The sequence below is a fragment of the Panthera uncia genome (genome assembly GCF_023721935.1).
Source record: "Panthera uncia isolate 11264 chromosome A1 unlocalized genomic scaffold, Puncia_PCG_1.0 HiC_scaffold_17, whole genome shotgun sequence".
Taxonomy (NCBI): Eukaryota; Metazoa; Chordata; class Mammalia; order Carnivora; family Felidae; genus Panthera; species Panthera uncia.
In genome coordinates, this window is record NW_026057577.1 from 52,851,052 (window position 1) to 52,866,344 (window position 15,293).

Sequence of the window (15,293 nt, forward strand, 5' to 3'; positions counted from 1 at the left end):
TTTTTATTATGGAAAAATTCAAACAGTACAAAATGCATTAAATATATAAACCACTAAATAATGAACTCTAATATAGTGTCAGCAATTTTTGCTATTTTGCTAGTCTTGCTTAAAGCATTTCCCTAGCATCAAATTGTTATGTTCATGGATACTTTTTTTATATGTATCTCTAATACCTAAGGACTTAAAGAAGAATGATATTATTAGTCATCTAATAAAATTAGCTGTAACTTAGAAAATATTTTCTAATATCTAATCCAGCTGATTTATTCAAATCAGATTGTTACATATTTTATTCTTCTATATTCTTAGTATTTTGGATGGTCATTATTTAGATTTATTACAATTATTTACTTTTTCTCTGATAATTTGTCTTTTTCTCTTTTTTCACTTCTGTTTAAATTTTTTTTTTTTAACGTTTTATTTATTTTTGAGACAGGGAGAGCCAGAGCATGAATGGGGGAGGGTCAGAGAGAGGGAGACACAGAATCTGAAACAGGCTCCAGGCTCTGAGCTGTCAGCACAGAGCCCAACGCGGGGCTCGAACTCACGGACCGCGAGATCATGACCTGAGCCTAAGTTGGCCGCCCATCCGACGGAGCCACCCAGCCGCCCCTTCACTTCTGTTTTAAAAACATCTTAGGGGCGCTTGGGTGGCTCCGTCGGTTGGGCGTCCGACTTCAGCTCAGGTCATGATCTCACAGTTCATGGGTTCGAGCCCCATGTCGGGCTCTGTTCTGACAGCTCGGAACCTGGAGCCTGTTTCAGATTCTGTGTCTCCTCTCTCTCTCTGCCCCTCCCCTGTTCATGCTCTGTCTCTGTCTCAAAAATAAAAAATAGTAAAAAAAAAAAAATTTTTTTTTAAACATTTTAAATATTTCTTTAAAAAAATTTTTTTTACATTTATTTATTTTTGAGAAACAAAGTGAGACAAAGCGTGAGTGGGGCAGGGGCAAAGAGAGAAGGAGACACAGAATCTGAAGCAGACTGCAGGCTCTGAGCAAGCGGTCAGCACAGAGACTGATGCAGGGTTCGAACCCACAAACTGTGAGGTCATGACCTGAGCCGAAGTCGGACGCTCAACTGACTGAGCCACCCAGGCGCCCCTTAAATATTTCTTTTAATGAGTATTTTCTGTTAATGAATTCTCAGTTTTTATTAGTCTGATCATATCTTTATCTTCATTTTAAAAACTTTTTATTATCGACAACTTCAAACACATATAAAACTTTACTCAGAAGTCATGAACTTAATGTAATGAACTTCCATGTTGTAATCACTGAGCATGAATACTTAGCAAAACACAACCAGTCTTGTTTCATCTGTTTTATACCACTGAGTTGTTGTGAAGCAAATCTCAGATTCAGAAACCTTACATTACATCCATTAGTATTTCATATGTATCTTTAGAAAAAATCTGTAGAAATATGAAGTAAATCTCAGATTCAGAAACATTACATTTCATCCATTAGTATTTAGAAAAAATAAAAAGAGCTTTTTAAAAAATATAACCACAATATGTTATCTAAAATTATATATTAACTTTTTAATGTCAGCAAATATCCAGTCAGTGCTTTGTTTTCCTCAGTTGTCTTATATACACAGTACATGTGGTTGATTTCCTCCAGTTAGGATCCCATGAAGATTTACACATTTTGTTTGGTTGATAGGATTTTTGAGATTTTTCAAATGCTAATCTGTAGGTCTATCTCTCCACCACCTTCATAATTTTTTTTTTTAATTTTTTTTTTTTTTCTTCAACGTTTTTTTTTTTTTATTTATTTTTGGGACAGAGAGAGACAGAGAATGAACGGGGGAGGGGCAGAGAGAGAGGGAGACACAGAATCGGAAACAGGCTCCAGGCTCCGAGCCATCGGCCCAGAGCCTGACGCGGGGCTCGAACTCACGGACCGCGAGATCGTGACCTGGCTGAAGTCGGAGGCTTAACCGACTGCGCCACCCAGGCGCCCCCCACCTTCATAATTTTTAATTTCATTTTAGAAACCAGATTTATTTTTTTGTTCTCTAGAGTGTCCACTATCCTGGAATATGCTAATTGCATATCCATAGTTTTATTCAGTATTTTTCTTTGCTCATTTCCTATAAATTGTCATTTAAACCTAGCAGCTTGATCAGACTGAGTTCAGTATTTTGACAAGAATACTTCATAGGTGGAGTTGTGTACTTCACTGGAGTCATATAATTATCTGGTTATATCTGTTTTATTATGTTAGTAAGTATTGATTGTCACCTAGATCCATGATTTCATTAATGTTTTTTATTTCCAGTCATGTTTTTGCTAGATATTGGATTCTAGTTGGCAGGGTTTTTTTTGGTAAGGTTTTTTTTTTTTCTTAGAGCAGCTTTAGGATTACAACAAAATTGAGAGGAAAATACGGAGATTTCCCATTTGTTCCCTGCCCTAACTTATGCATAAATAGCCTCCCCTGTCATCAACATCATTTATCAGAATGGTCTATTTAAAAGATTTAAAAAAAAAATTATTTATTTTTGAGAGAGAGAGTGAGCAGGGGAGGAACAGAGAGAGAGAATCCCAAACAGGCTCTGCATTGTCATCACAGAGCTCATTGCAGGGCTTGAACCCATGAACCGTGAGATCATGACCTGAGCTGAAATGGAGAGTTGAGCGCTTAACTGACTGAGCCACACAGATGCCCCTTAAAAGACTTCTAAAATTTTTAATTGAAATATAGTTGACATACGATTTATATTACTTTCAGGCATACAATATAGTGAATTGACAATTACATACACTACAAAAAGCTCACCACTGTAAGCGTGGTTACAGTCTATCACCATACAGAGTTTTTCCAGTATTGTTGACTCTTGTTCCCTATGCTGTACTTCTCATACCCATAACCTTTTTATTTTATAACTGGAAGTTTGTACCTCTTACTCCCCTTCACCTGTTTTCTCCATTTCCCCACCATCCCCTAGAATGGTACATTTTTTACCAAGGATGAACCTTCATTGACACATCATAATCACCCAAAGTCCATTGTTTTACCTTGGGGTTCACTCTTGGTATTGTACATTATATGGGTTGGACACATGATAATGGCATAGATCCATCATTACAGTATTATGTAGAATTTGTGAATTTATGACTGTCCTAAGAATTCTTTGCATTCTTTTGTATTGTTTTCATAGTTTGGCCTTTTCCAGATGTTATATAGTTGAAATCAGACAGTGTGTAATAGACTTTTCAGATTGGCTTCTTTCACTTAGGAATATGCATTTAAAGTGCCTCTGTCTTTTCATGGCTTAGTAGCTCATTTCTCTTTAGTACTGCATAATATTCCATTGTTTGGATGTATCATAGTTTATCCATTTACCCACTAAAGGATATCTTGTTTGCTTCCAAGTTTTGGCAGTAATGAATAAAGCTGCTGTAAGCATCTGTGTGTGGGTTTTTTGTGTAAACTTAAGTTTCCAACTCCTTTCAGTGGATACTAAGGAACTCCATTGCTGGATTATATAGTAAGAGTATGTTAAGTTTCATAAGTAACCCTCAAACTGTCTTCCAAAGTGGCTGTATCATTTTGCATTTCTGTCAGCAATGAATGAGAATTCCTTTGCTCCACATCCTTGCCAGTATTTGGTTTTCTCAGTGATTCAGACTTCAGTCCTTCTAATAGGTATGTAGTCATATCTTGTTTTAATTTATATTTTCCTGATGACATGATCTCTAGCATATTTTCATATGCTTATTTGCCAACTGTATATCTTTTTTAGGGAGATGTCTGTTAAGGTCTGTGGCCCATTTTTTAATCATGTTATTCTAAGAGTTCTTTGTGTATTTGAGATAACAGTCCTTTTTCACATGGTGTCTTTTGCCAATAGTTTCTCCCAGCCTATGACTTCTTTCTCTTGACATTGTCTTTCACAGAGCAAAAGTTTTTAATTTTAATGAAGTCCACCTTATCATTGATTTCTGTCATAGATTTTATCTTTGTTTATCTAAAAAGACAGCACCTAAGACATCATACCCAAGGTCTTCTTAGGTTTTCTTATGCTTTTCCTAGGAGTTTCAGTTTTGTGTTTCACTGGATTTTAAAAAAAATTGAAGATCATTCTAGTATCTACTGTTGAGATGTCAGCTATCAGTAATTATTGCTTCTTTAGAGGTAACATTCAGTGGTTGGAAGTGTTTAGCTGCTTTTAAAATCTTTTAGTCTTTAATTTTCAGCAGTTTTACTATGACTAGGTGTAGATGTAGTTTTACTATGTGATGAGATGTACATATCTTTTTATTTATCCTCTTAGGGTTTGTTGGGCTACTTGGATCTGTGGTTTGAAACCTTTTGTCAGGTTTTGTCAGTTTTGGAAAATTGTCCATTATTATCTCTGAAAATAATTTCTTCTGACCCATTTTTCCCCCTTTACACATATGTTAGAGTTTTTTACTTTGTCCTTTGTCCTTCTGTTTTCCATTCTTCCATTTCTCTTCTGTTTTCCATTCTTTTGTCTCTCTGAGCTTTATACCAAGATAGAGTCTTCTCATCCCTCTTCTGGTTTATTTATACTCATGATAGTGTATTGAATCTGCTATTTAACCCCATCCATTGAGATACTAATTTTTGATATTACATTTTTCAGATACAGAATTTGTATCTTTTTTCAAATTTGCTATGATTTCCTTTACTTTTTAAAAATGATTTCCATTTCCCTATTGAAATCTTTGATTTAATGTACTGTCTCCTTGAACATAATACATAAACTCATAAAGTCCAAGCTTTGTAATCTCAGCATTTGAAACATTGCTCATTTGTTCCTCCTGGTTTTCGTTCATTTGTCATATTTGCCTGATGGTTTTATGAATGTATGTTAAGACATCCATACAGGATCCAATATCAAGGTTTGAAAAGGTATGGTTTGCAGTCCCTTTGAGAACTTGCCTACTAAACATTCATCCTTACTCTTTGAGTCTCAAAGGGTATGGGATTTCCCATGCTTAACATCTTTGGCGAGTCTCAATCTAGTTTTGTCTCCCTTGCTCTGTGAGAGTTTTTCAACTCTGCTCCACTTCTCAGTCTCAACTGCTGCTTCTAGATGCCCCCCAGGGAAAAGCTGACTGACATATCTGACTTACTTTTCTGGATAGCCTTCTCTTAAATCTTGGCTTACTCATTGCTCTTTTTTTTTTTTAATTATTTATTTTAGGGAGAGAGAGAGAGAAAGTGTGTGCAGGGAGGGGCAGAGAGAGAGGGGGACACAGAATCTGAAGTAGGCTTCAGGCTCTGAGCTGTCAGCACAGAGCCCGACGCAGGGGGCTCGAACTCGACAAACCATGAGATCATGACCCGAGCCAAAGTTGGACACTTAACTGACTGAGCCACCCAGGGGCCCTATTGGCTTACTCAGTCTTAACTGCCTCCTTAGCTTCTGTTGCCTTTTAGCCCCCTTTCTCCATATTTTTCTGGCTTTCCTCATCAGGATGTTTTTTTGTACCAGTTTACTATTGCTGGAGATTGAATCATTTTTTTGTGCTGTTGAACTTATCCATTGAGATAGTAATATTTTTTTTCTGTATTAACTCTTTTTAGATGATCAGAGTACCGCCCCTGTGATATAGTATATTAAAAAGACACACAGAAGTTTAAAGGAGAAAAAAAAAAAAAGTCACAGTCCCATCAGTGAGAGGCAATTACTAATAATAGTTCCTTTTTGGTAGCTGGTTTTTGTGAGCAGGGCCCTGGGGAAGAGTTTGAAGATAAGCTTAGTTTGAATATTCTGAGTTTGAGGGGATTAAGGTACCTAAGTAGGGTTATGCTTGAGACATTTAGATATTGATGGTTTGATGTAAGAACAGTGTGGAGATCTGGATTTGGACATTAAAAGCAGAAAGTTTCAGGGCACCTGGGCAGCTCATTCGGTTAAGTGACTGACTTTTAGTTTCAGCTCAGGTCAAGATCTCACAGTTTGTGAGTTCAAGCTGCATGTCAAGCTCTGCACTGATGGGGCAGAACTTGCTTGAGATTCTCTCTCCTCTCTCTGTCCCTTCCCTGCTTTCACTCTCTCTCTCAAAGTAAATAAACATTAAAAAAAAAAAAGTTAGTTGAACCTGTCAAAGTAGATGGAAGGTCTTTGGTGTTTTGTAGATTATATTTCACTGTACAGGTTGCACAGATAGAGAAGGGACAGGGTAATTGTGGGAGAGATAAGACAAAACTTAACTTTTCTAGTGTTAAGAAGGCCAGTACAGTCTCATATTTTGTATTTGAGATTATGTGTTTAAGGGAAAAATTGTTTTCTTCCATATTTAATGGTTTCGTTGATTTTTTTTAAAGCCTAAAATCCTATATGCTAAATTAGTGGTTATATAAAACACAGTTTTCAAAACAATTTTTTTTAACGTTTATTTATTATTGAGAGGCAGAGACAGAGCGTGAGAGGGGCAGAGAGAGGGGGAGACACAAAATCTGAAGCAGGCCCCAGGATCCAGCTGTCAGCACAGAGCCTGACGTGGGGCTTGAACTCATGAACTGGAGATCATGACCTGAGCCGAAGTCAGACGCTTAACTGTCTGAGCCACCCAGGTGCCCCATAAAACACAGTTTTTTAGCGTGAAATACTTATTTATTAGTGTTTTAGATCTAATCACAAAATAGATTAAGCCTTGATAACTTATGTTTGGCTTGTCCAAATGACAGTCATCAATCTTTTGTTCTATTAAATGTGCATAATAGTGAAATCACAGTATTAAAGAATAATAAATCTATATTAACTATACTAGAGAAGTATTAAGTACAAATTACTTTCACACTGAATTAGTTTACAGAGAAATAAAGAGAGACAGTCAAGAAGCAGTGCTGTTGTACTTGTTCAAATAACCACTGATACGTTAAAATAAAAAGAGTAATGATTTCATTTAATTTTTGGGATACAAATTTTTTTAGTTCTATACCAGACCAGTTCTTTAAATATATGTGCTCAAAGGGCATTTAAGGATAGGCCTGAAATTTATGACCACGTATTTGTTTATTTTTAAGTAAGCTCTGTGCCCAACATGGGGCTTGAACTCACAACCCCAAGATCAGGAATAGAATATTCTACCGACTGAGCCACCCAGGTGCTCCAGTACCTACTTATTTTTAATATATATTTGAGTTTTTTGTTTATACAGTTTTAATTGTATTTTGATAATTTTTCTGTGTTTGAGAGCTCTTATCATACGGAAATTTGATTTAACAGAGCTACAATAGAAGAAGCATACTCCAGGTCAATGACAAAACTAGCAAAATCCGCAAGCAACTATTCACAGCTTGGGTGAGTTAATGTCTTTGAAAAACTTTTTCAATGTTGATTTAGGCACAGTTCTTGAGAATGTTAGGTTCTTATTGAAGACTAATTGTTGGTAAATATAATAATATATAATGTACTGAAAAATGTTTTTATATATGAATATATTCTTGACTTAATAGAAAATAGAATTGAACTAATCAGTTAATGCAGTCTAAGTAAATGAAACCCATTTTCCCCTTTATTTAACTACCTAGTCATTTGGTAGTATAATTTTGAGATCATAAATGTTATCTATTGTGCATGGTTATTCTAGTTTTCTGTAAGTTCACTTAAATTATGTTGAATGGCGATCTTTACAAAGTCACTTAAACTTGACTGAAATGATTAAAATTTATTAAAAAGGTCTCATGATTTTATAGACTATTAAATATTTCTCAAAAATTTGTGGTGAGAAAATATGTTCTTTGAAAAATGAATATTAAGAATACATTTTAGGGGTGCATAGGTGGCTCAATCAGTTAAGTCCCGACTATGGCTCAGGTCATGATCTCACATTTCGTGAGTTCAAGCCCTGCGTCAGGCTCTTTGCTGACAGCTCGCAGCCTGGGTCCTGCTTCAAATTCTGTGTCTCTCTCTCTTTCTGCCCTTCCCCTGCTTGTGCTCTCTCTCTCTCTCAAAAATAAAAAAATTAAAAAAAAAAAAGAATTCATTTTAAATAAGATACGCTACATGGCTTTAGTAGTTCTGGAAGGAGATATTGTATAATTTATACCACAAAAACCCTGGGAGGAATATTTAATCTTTTTTAATTATCTAAGAATTGGGGAAAGGTATACTTTAAGATAATTTAACAAGTAATTCACCTGTGAATCCCCTGAAATTTTAATAGGTATTAGTTCATATTTTTGATGAAGAGGGTTTTTTTTTTTTTCAATATATGAAATTTATTGTCAAATTGGTTTCCATACAACACCCAGTGCTTGATGAAGAGGGTTTATACCATCTATTAGATTCACAAACGGTTCCCTGAACAAAAAAACTGGTTAAGAATGAAAATATTCTTTTGTGTGGTTGAATGAGTTTAAATGAAAATCTTGCTAAATTGTGGCCTAGGTAGAGAGTTGTACTCTCAGTTCATCCTCATCATGGTGACACTGTCCATTATATTAAGTGTTGATAGTTGCAGCTAAGAGGACCTTCTGTAGCCCTGCACTATGGCTAGGAAGGCTGGGGAGCTGCTACCTTTTTCACCCAGAGGAGAGTGGGGACTGTTAGTTGATGACCATCTAGTGTTGTTTTTCCTCCAGTTGTCTTCCAATTCTTTCTCCCACCCCCCCACTCCCTTGATACATCACTTTTCTGGCAGCCTCCTTTTTCTAAAGCCTTTATGTTGACATGCTTCTTCTAAAACATTATTTATTTATTTACCATTGTAGAAGGGCTAGAAAGTAACTGGAATAGCAGAAGCTGGCTTTAAACAGTTGGTTGTGGTTTTATTATAGGAAATTCTACCCTATTTTTAGTTGTCAGGTGAGAGATACAAAAAACATGAATTAACTTCAACTGTGTTTCTGGATAAGATATTGACAACATTTCTGTCTTTGGAATGTGTACTTCTCATAAATAATAGATGATATTTTATGTGTTAGTGTCATTACTTAAGATCATAAATATTTTAAATATTAATATTTTACTGATGGATATTTAAGCAATTGAATTTTCTCTTTATTTTTTTTGCATTTAAAAATACTTTGGACTTGTCAGTTTTCTTTCTTACTGCTTACTATATATTAATATATATTACTTGACCAGAAAAAAAGGTTTGTATATCAAACTTTTAAAATGTAAAGAAATTTGACATTCCTTAAGGAAACCTGTATTTAAAGAAATCTTATGTTGAACCCCTTTACAGTGTAAAGAATCCTTTGGTAAAGGTACACTCCCATCTTTCTGCTTTGTCCAGTCCGGACTACCATGTATCAGGTTTACATGAAGTGATATATATGTATTTTGGTGCTGTAGTGAGTGGATAATTTTCAGTTGTCTATTTTTATTCTCAAACTCCTCCTTTTAACTCCTTGCCAGCTGATTAGATTTTAAAGTTTAAGTTGAAATCTAATCGGAGCAGCCTTATTCTAAGCATGTTAATTTTCCTGTTTGAACTTCTTTATTATTGCTTAAAATGATCATTATGTGTTAGCATTCCTACTGGGTAGGAAATGTAATAATTTGAAATGTAATAATTGGTAGGAAATATACATAATAGGATAAGTAATTTATTTCTTTACCCTCTTGCTGTGTGCTGCTATTTGTTTTCTAGAAGTTTTGTCATAGAGTAAAACAGGTGCTGTTGAAAATATCTTAGGAAGTACTTGAAGAAAACATAGGGTAAAATTATCTGTAGATCATTCCTTATTGACTAAATTGGTTTAAGCTAACCATTGACATCCTAAATACTGTACTATCCAAGATGCAATAATGTAGTAACTTTTGGACATACTTGAATGTACTGAAAATACTAAATTCTCAGTATTGAGAAAAAGTGGTAGGAAAGTATGTCTTGCATCACGTATCCTGTACTAGAAAGGGACTGTGTTAGTGTTTTTTAAAGTATGCAGATAAAATTATCTGAAATAAGATTTCAGGTTAACAGTTCTAAAATATTTTCAAATGATTATTAAGGGTGACTAATCTTAAAAAATCCTGTGAATTTGACTTTTGCGTGTTTGAAATCAAAGGAACTTTTGTTTATTAAAATTTTTTTATTAATGTTTATTTGTGTGTGTGAGAGAGAAACAGCACGAATGGGGAAGGGGCAGAGAGAGAGGGAGACACAGAATCCGAAGCAGGCTTCAGGCTCTGAGCTGTCAGCACAGAGCCTAACATGGGGCCCGAATCCATAATAGGTGAGATCATGACCTGAGCTGAAGTCGGACGCTTAACCAACTGAGCCACCTAGGTGTCCCAGAGGAACTTTTATTTTTGATGAGACATTTTAGATGAACACTAAGTAGTCAAAAATTAAAATTTGGAAACAAGTTAATTTTATAATAGACAAGTCTAACCAAATCAACTCAGAAATAGTATGATATGGTTAATAGAGAGCCATGGCCAGACTCCTGATAAATATTTAACTGATTTCTGTGTACCCGACTGAGGTCCAAAAATATTTTAATTAACCACGGATTAAAAAATCAGCATCAGTCTGCCAATCATTTCATTTATGATTTATTTTAATTTCCTATTTTGCGTAATTAAAATTGCTGAACATAATATTATTGTTTCTGTTGGTTCTGTTTTGGAGCCTTAAACTTTTTTTTTCTTTTATTAAATAATTCCTGTACTTTCTTTCCCTTAGAACATTTGCACCAGTGTGGGATGTGTTCAAAACATCTACAGAGAAATTAGCAAACTGTCACTTGGATCTTGTTAGAAAATTACAAGAATTAATAAAGGAAGTTCAGAAGTATGGAGAAGAACAAGTAAAATCTCATAAAAAGGTATCACTTTTTTCCTGCTAAAGGATTGATGGATCAGATATTGAGTGCTTTACAGTTTGATCATTTTGATGAATCATTTCATACCATACAGACTAAAGAAGAGGTTGCAGGAACTCTGGAAGCTGTTCAAGCCATTCAGAGCATAACTCAGGCCCTTCAGAAATCCAAGGAAAATTACAATGCCAAGTGTGTAGAACAAGAACGTTTGAAAAAGGAAGGAGCTACACAAAGAGAAATAGAAAAGGTAATTGTAATAAAAAAATAATATCTCTGTGGTTTCAAAGCACTTTCAAACATAAGACTGCATTTGATCTTCAGACACTTAAGAATGACCTCATATTAAAGATGAAGACACTGTGACACTGAGTGTTAGTGATTTACCTAAGTGAAATAGAACTGGGTTTGCAGAATATGTTGTGTATAGTAAATAGATTAGCACATACTTAAAAAGGAATGATATCTATGTCATTGACATTTGTAAGATATTTTTATAAGATAATTGATAAGATACTGCTTGGTGTCAGGTTTAACAGTGAGGTAAAATTTTTTTTGAGGCAAGAGTGGTATATTTAGAAAGGCATAGATACTTGAAGATAAGCTTTAAAATATGTGTTGTGGGTGATTTATTGCTGACTTTGAAGACATTTATGAGGTAGTGCGGTAAACCACAACCCTTTCCCCCACTCGCATTTTAATTGAAAGTAGATTTTTCCCCCTTTCAAAACAGTTTAACCATTCACTTGTTTGATGTGTTGTATCTCATTTAGGAATGAGCCATAGGGAGTGATAATTTTGAAAGCTTTTTGAAGTATTTGAAATATCCAGTAAAAAAAGAAAACCAAGTTGTAACTATATTATAGCAATTATAATAATTATAAAAGTGTACATACATGGGCAGAAACTAGAAGAGAATATGGAAAAATCAAAACAGTTGATGGAATTTGGCATAACTGATTTCCTTTAATGTATGTATAATAAATAAACATTGGGAGGGCGATAAGAATAAGAGTAAGTTACTAGTTTAAAAGACCATTCCAGACAACAGCAATTACGAATAAAATACAAGAAGGGAAAACAAAATAACAGGGTCCAAAAAAGAAGAATAATATCTCTATGAACCAGAAATGGGTCAGATACCCAAAATGGCCTGTAGTGATTGATTTTGCAGGTTTGTTGCACTTCAAGCTCTTGTGTGCTAAAGGGGACTGTGTGTTCCCCATTTGCAGTAAAGCACAAGGAGCCCACTCACTGGGTGAAGCTATATAGGTAGGAAAAAAGAAGAGTCTTGGGCTGCTGGCTAGGGCTAAAGCTTTATTGGAAGATGGGAACTTATGGACACAATTTTGAGTGCAAATCAAGCTAAGGAACCATTTAATGACTATTTAGCCATATCCCCAATATTCTTCCAAGGAAGTAAGACTTGATAAGACTAAATTGGGCCCTTGGAGGGCTGGCATGAGGTAATCTGAAAACTGCTGGTGGGGATGGGTGGGCACAAAGGATAGAACATAACACAATTCTAGGTGGTAACATATGCATTGTATTCTCTGGAACTGTCACACAGCACTTGTGGAGGGAGGGAGAAAAAGAGAAGAGGAAATGAACGAATAACCAAAATTCTAAAGCCCGTCTAAGAAATGTGACCCTAAGACAGCAATAAATTTAACAATTAGAAAAAAGAATTCTCTGCAGATATAATTTAAATTTATAAAACAAAAGAACAAAAATGTTATGTGGTTGAGGCTGTTCAGTGAGAAAAGTGAATATAAAATATTAAATAAGATTAAGAAATATAGAGTCATAATGGAATAAGATTTACTAGATAGGAAAACAGCTAATTACAAAACTTGAAAATGAATATGGTTATTGAAAAAAAGTACTAGAGAAGACAGATTTTAAACTTGATATAGTCAGAGACTGAATTTGGAAGATGGTACTGAGGGAACTGACCATAATACAGAGAAGTAAAGGTTACCAACATTCATCTAATGTGAATTCCAGAAGAAAAATGGAAAGAATGGTGGTCTAGTAATATTTGAAGAGTTAATAGCTCAGAGTTTTTCAGACCTGAAGAAATTCAGCAGTCCCAGATTAATATAATACTGCATGTTAATTGGAATTAAAAACTTACAAAAAATAAATGTGCCTGTATAAATATAAAGAAAAAAAAAAGAGTCCCCAGATTGAAAGTACATTCTTGGTATTAAGCAAGTTACATAAAGGTCTGTGCAGACCTAGGCACTAGAAAAAAAGCTACCAGGTATTTCTTGTTTTCTCACATCTTTGAAGTCAGAATACATCTTCAATTGATGATATCATATAATTGCTGTTGGTGAGGTGGCTTTTGTGTGTAGTTTTATTGCCTATGTGAACTTGGTTATAGTACCTGGTGGCATGATTGGACAGCTGCAATATTTTGATGTACAACTTAAGTACAATTTAAGATGATGAATATCTTAAGACCATTTGAGGAAGGAATTGTTCTGGTATTGACTGAAAATCATTTGTTGAGACCTGGTAAGATTAAGAAAATGTGAGCACCAGTGTTTAGAAGAAACTGGGAGATAACAATGGAGCATTTTTAAGAAGTGCTATATCAATAATGTCTTGATGATATTGAGGATAATGTTGTATGGGGAAAAAACAGACCTCAGCAATCTCCCAAGTGGAAAGCAAGTGAGAAGGGTCAAAATCTGAATACGAGGAAGATTTAGGAGTATGTCAAGAGAATTAATTTTGCCTTCCTTTTTATTCTGTATCACATAGGAGTGGTAATAGAATAAAAATGTACCCCTAAGTCTAAAAGAGCTCTTTTAAAAGCATAAAATTAGGGGTGCCTGGTTGGCTCAGTCAGTTGAGCGTCCAGCTCTTGATTTTGGCTCAGGTCATGATATCACATTTGTGGGATTGAGCACCCCATCAGGCTCTGTGCTGCATGTGGAGCCTGCTTGGGATTCTTTCTCTCTCTCCCTCTGTTTCTCCCCTACTTGCTCAGGTGCACTCTGTCTGGAAACATAAAATTAGAATTTTAAGTGATAAGAAAGCATTATTTTATGCTTTAGTTGATAGCATTTTTCTATTTTAATGGTACACAAGAGGATGATGTATTTTATAAGTTAATGGCTATTAGAGTTAGTAGTAATTGACTGTGTACATTAAACATAACTTCTAAAAGGACTGAAGTTATTTTAAATCTTTTAAAAATGACAAAAAGAAAAGATATTAAAATTTATTGATAAGGAAAGGAAGGAGGATATGGGGAAAAAAAGAATGGTAGGCAGAAAGATCAACGTAAGTTGGAAGAAGGTCAAATATATCTAAACCATAATATGTATAAATGAATTAGACTTCTAATAATAGTTTGATTTTCAAATTGAAAAAAATTATTATTATGTAAAACACTGTTAGTGTTTAGCAACAGAAGACTTTTTTATATAATGGGACTATTCAGTTCAAGTAAATTATATAGGGTAAAATAGTAGATCTGGGATTTAAAATATTCTAGCAAAAAAAAATGTTGGAGGGGGAAGAATGGATGGAATCTTGAAGTTATGTGATAGGTTAATGGAGTACATTACACTTCTTTTGTGTGCTCTAAAATGTTTATCATAAAAGCCAAAAAGAAAAAAAAAGTGAGCTAGAATGACATGAATTAACATTGACTTGGGTGAATCTAAAAAGTATAATATTGAGCAAGAAAAGCAAAGTTCCAGAAGAATATGTATATTTTGATGCCTTTTACATAGTCTTTAATTTTCTGCAAAAAAAAAAAAAAACCCCAAAAACCAAAACAAAAAACAAAAAAACACAAACCTGAAACAAAAAAGAAGCAAGCCTTGAAGTATAATTAACTATATTAGGGACATACATAGGGACGGTAAACACTGTGCCACATATTGAGAGTTATCTTTGCAGAGCAAGTGGGGAATGGGCTTGGTAAGGGCAGGGGGCTCCCTTTGTCTATGTAATAATTAATTTTTTTTCCAAAAAATAAAAAAGATAGGAACAAAGACAGTATAAAGCCAATTATATTTCATTTCATTTTGTTTTTTTTAAGTTTGTTTATTTTGAGTGAGGGAGTGAGGAGGGGTGGAGCAGAGAGAGAGAGAGAGAGGGAGGGAGGGAGGGAGGGAGGGAGAGAGAATCCTAAGCAGGTTCTGCACTGTTAGCATAGAGCTGGACATGGGGCTTGATCTCAGGACTATAAGATCATGACCTGAGCCAAAATCCAGAGGCAGATGCTTAACCACTAAGCTACCCAGGTACCCCAAGCCAACTGTAGTTCAAACTAAAAGAATTATTTTTTATTTATTTTTATTTTTTTTACGTTTATTTAGATTTTGAGAGAGACAGAGCATGAGTGGTGGAGGGGTAGAGAGTGGGGAGACAGAATCAGAAGCAGGCTTCAGGCTCTGAGCTGTCAGCACAGAGCCAACGCAGGGCTCGAACTCACAGCCCATGAGATCATGACCTGAGCCAAAGTTGGACGCTCAACCAACTGAGCCACCCAGGTGCCCCTAAGATAAT

At 35.0% G+C, this 15,293-nt stretch overlaps 1 protein-coding gene across 1 annotated transcript in view; it reads left to right on the forward strand.

The window, feature by feature from the left end:
* FCHO2 (FCH and mu domain containing endocytic adaptor 2) overlaps nucleotides 1-15,293 on the forward strand; it is a 139,590-nt gene that overhangs the window by 43,506 nt on the left and 80,791 nt on the right. The window contains exons 4-6 of the mRNA XM_049649622.1: nucleotides 7,216-7,290; nucleotides 10,625-10,766; nucleotides 10,858-11,010. Of these exons, the coding sequence (XP_049505579.1) occupies nucleotides 7,216-7,290; nucleotides 10,625-10,766; nucleotides 10,858-11,010 (370 nt within the window). The remainder of the gene's footprint in view (nucleotides 1-7,215; nucleotides 7,291-10,624; nucleotides 10,767-10,857; nucleotides 11,011-15,293) is intronic.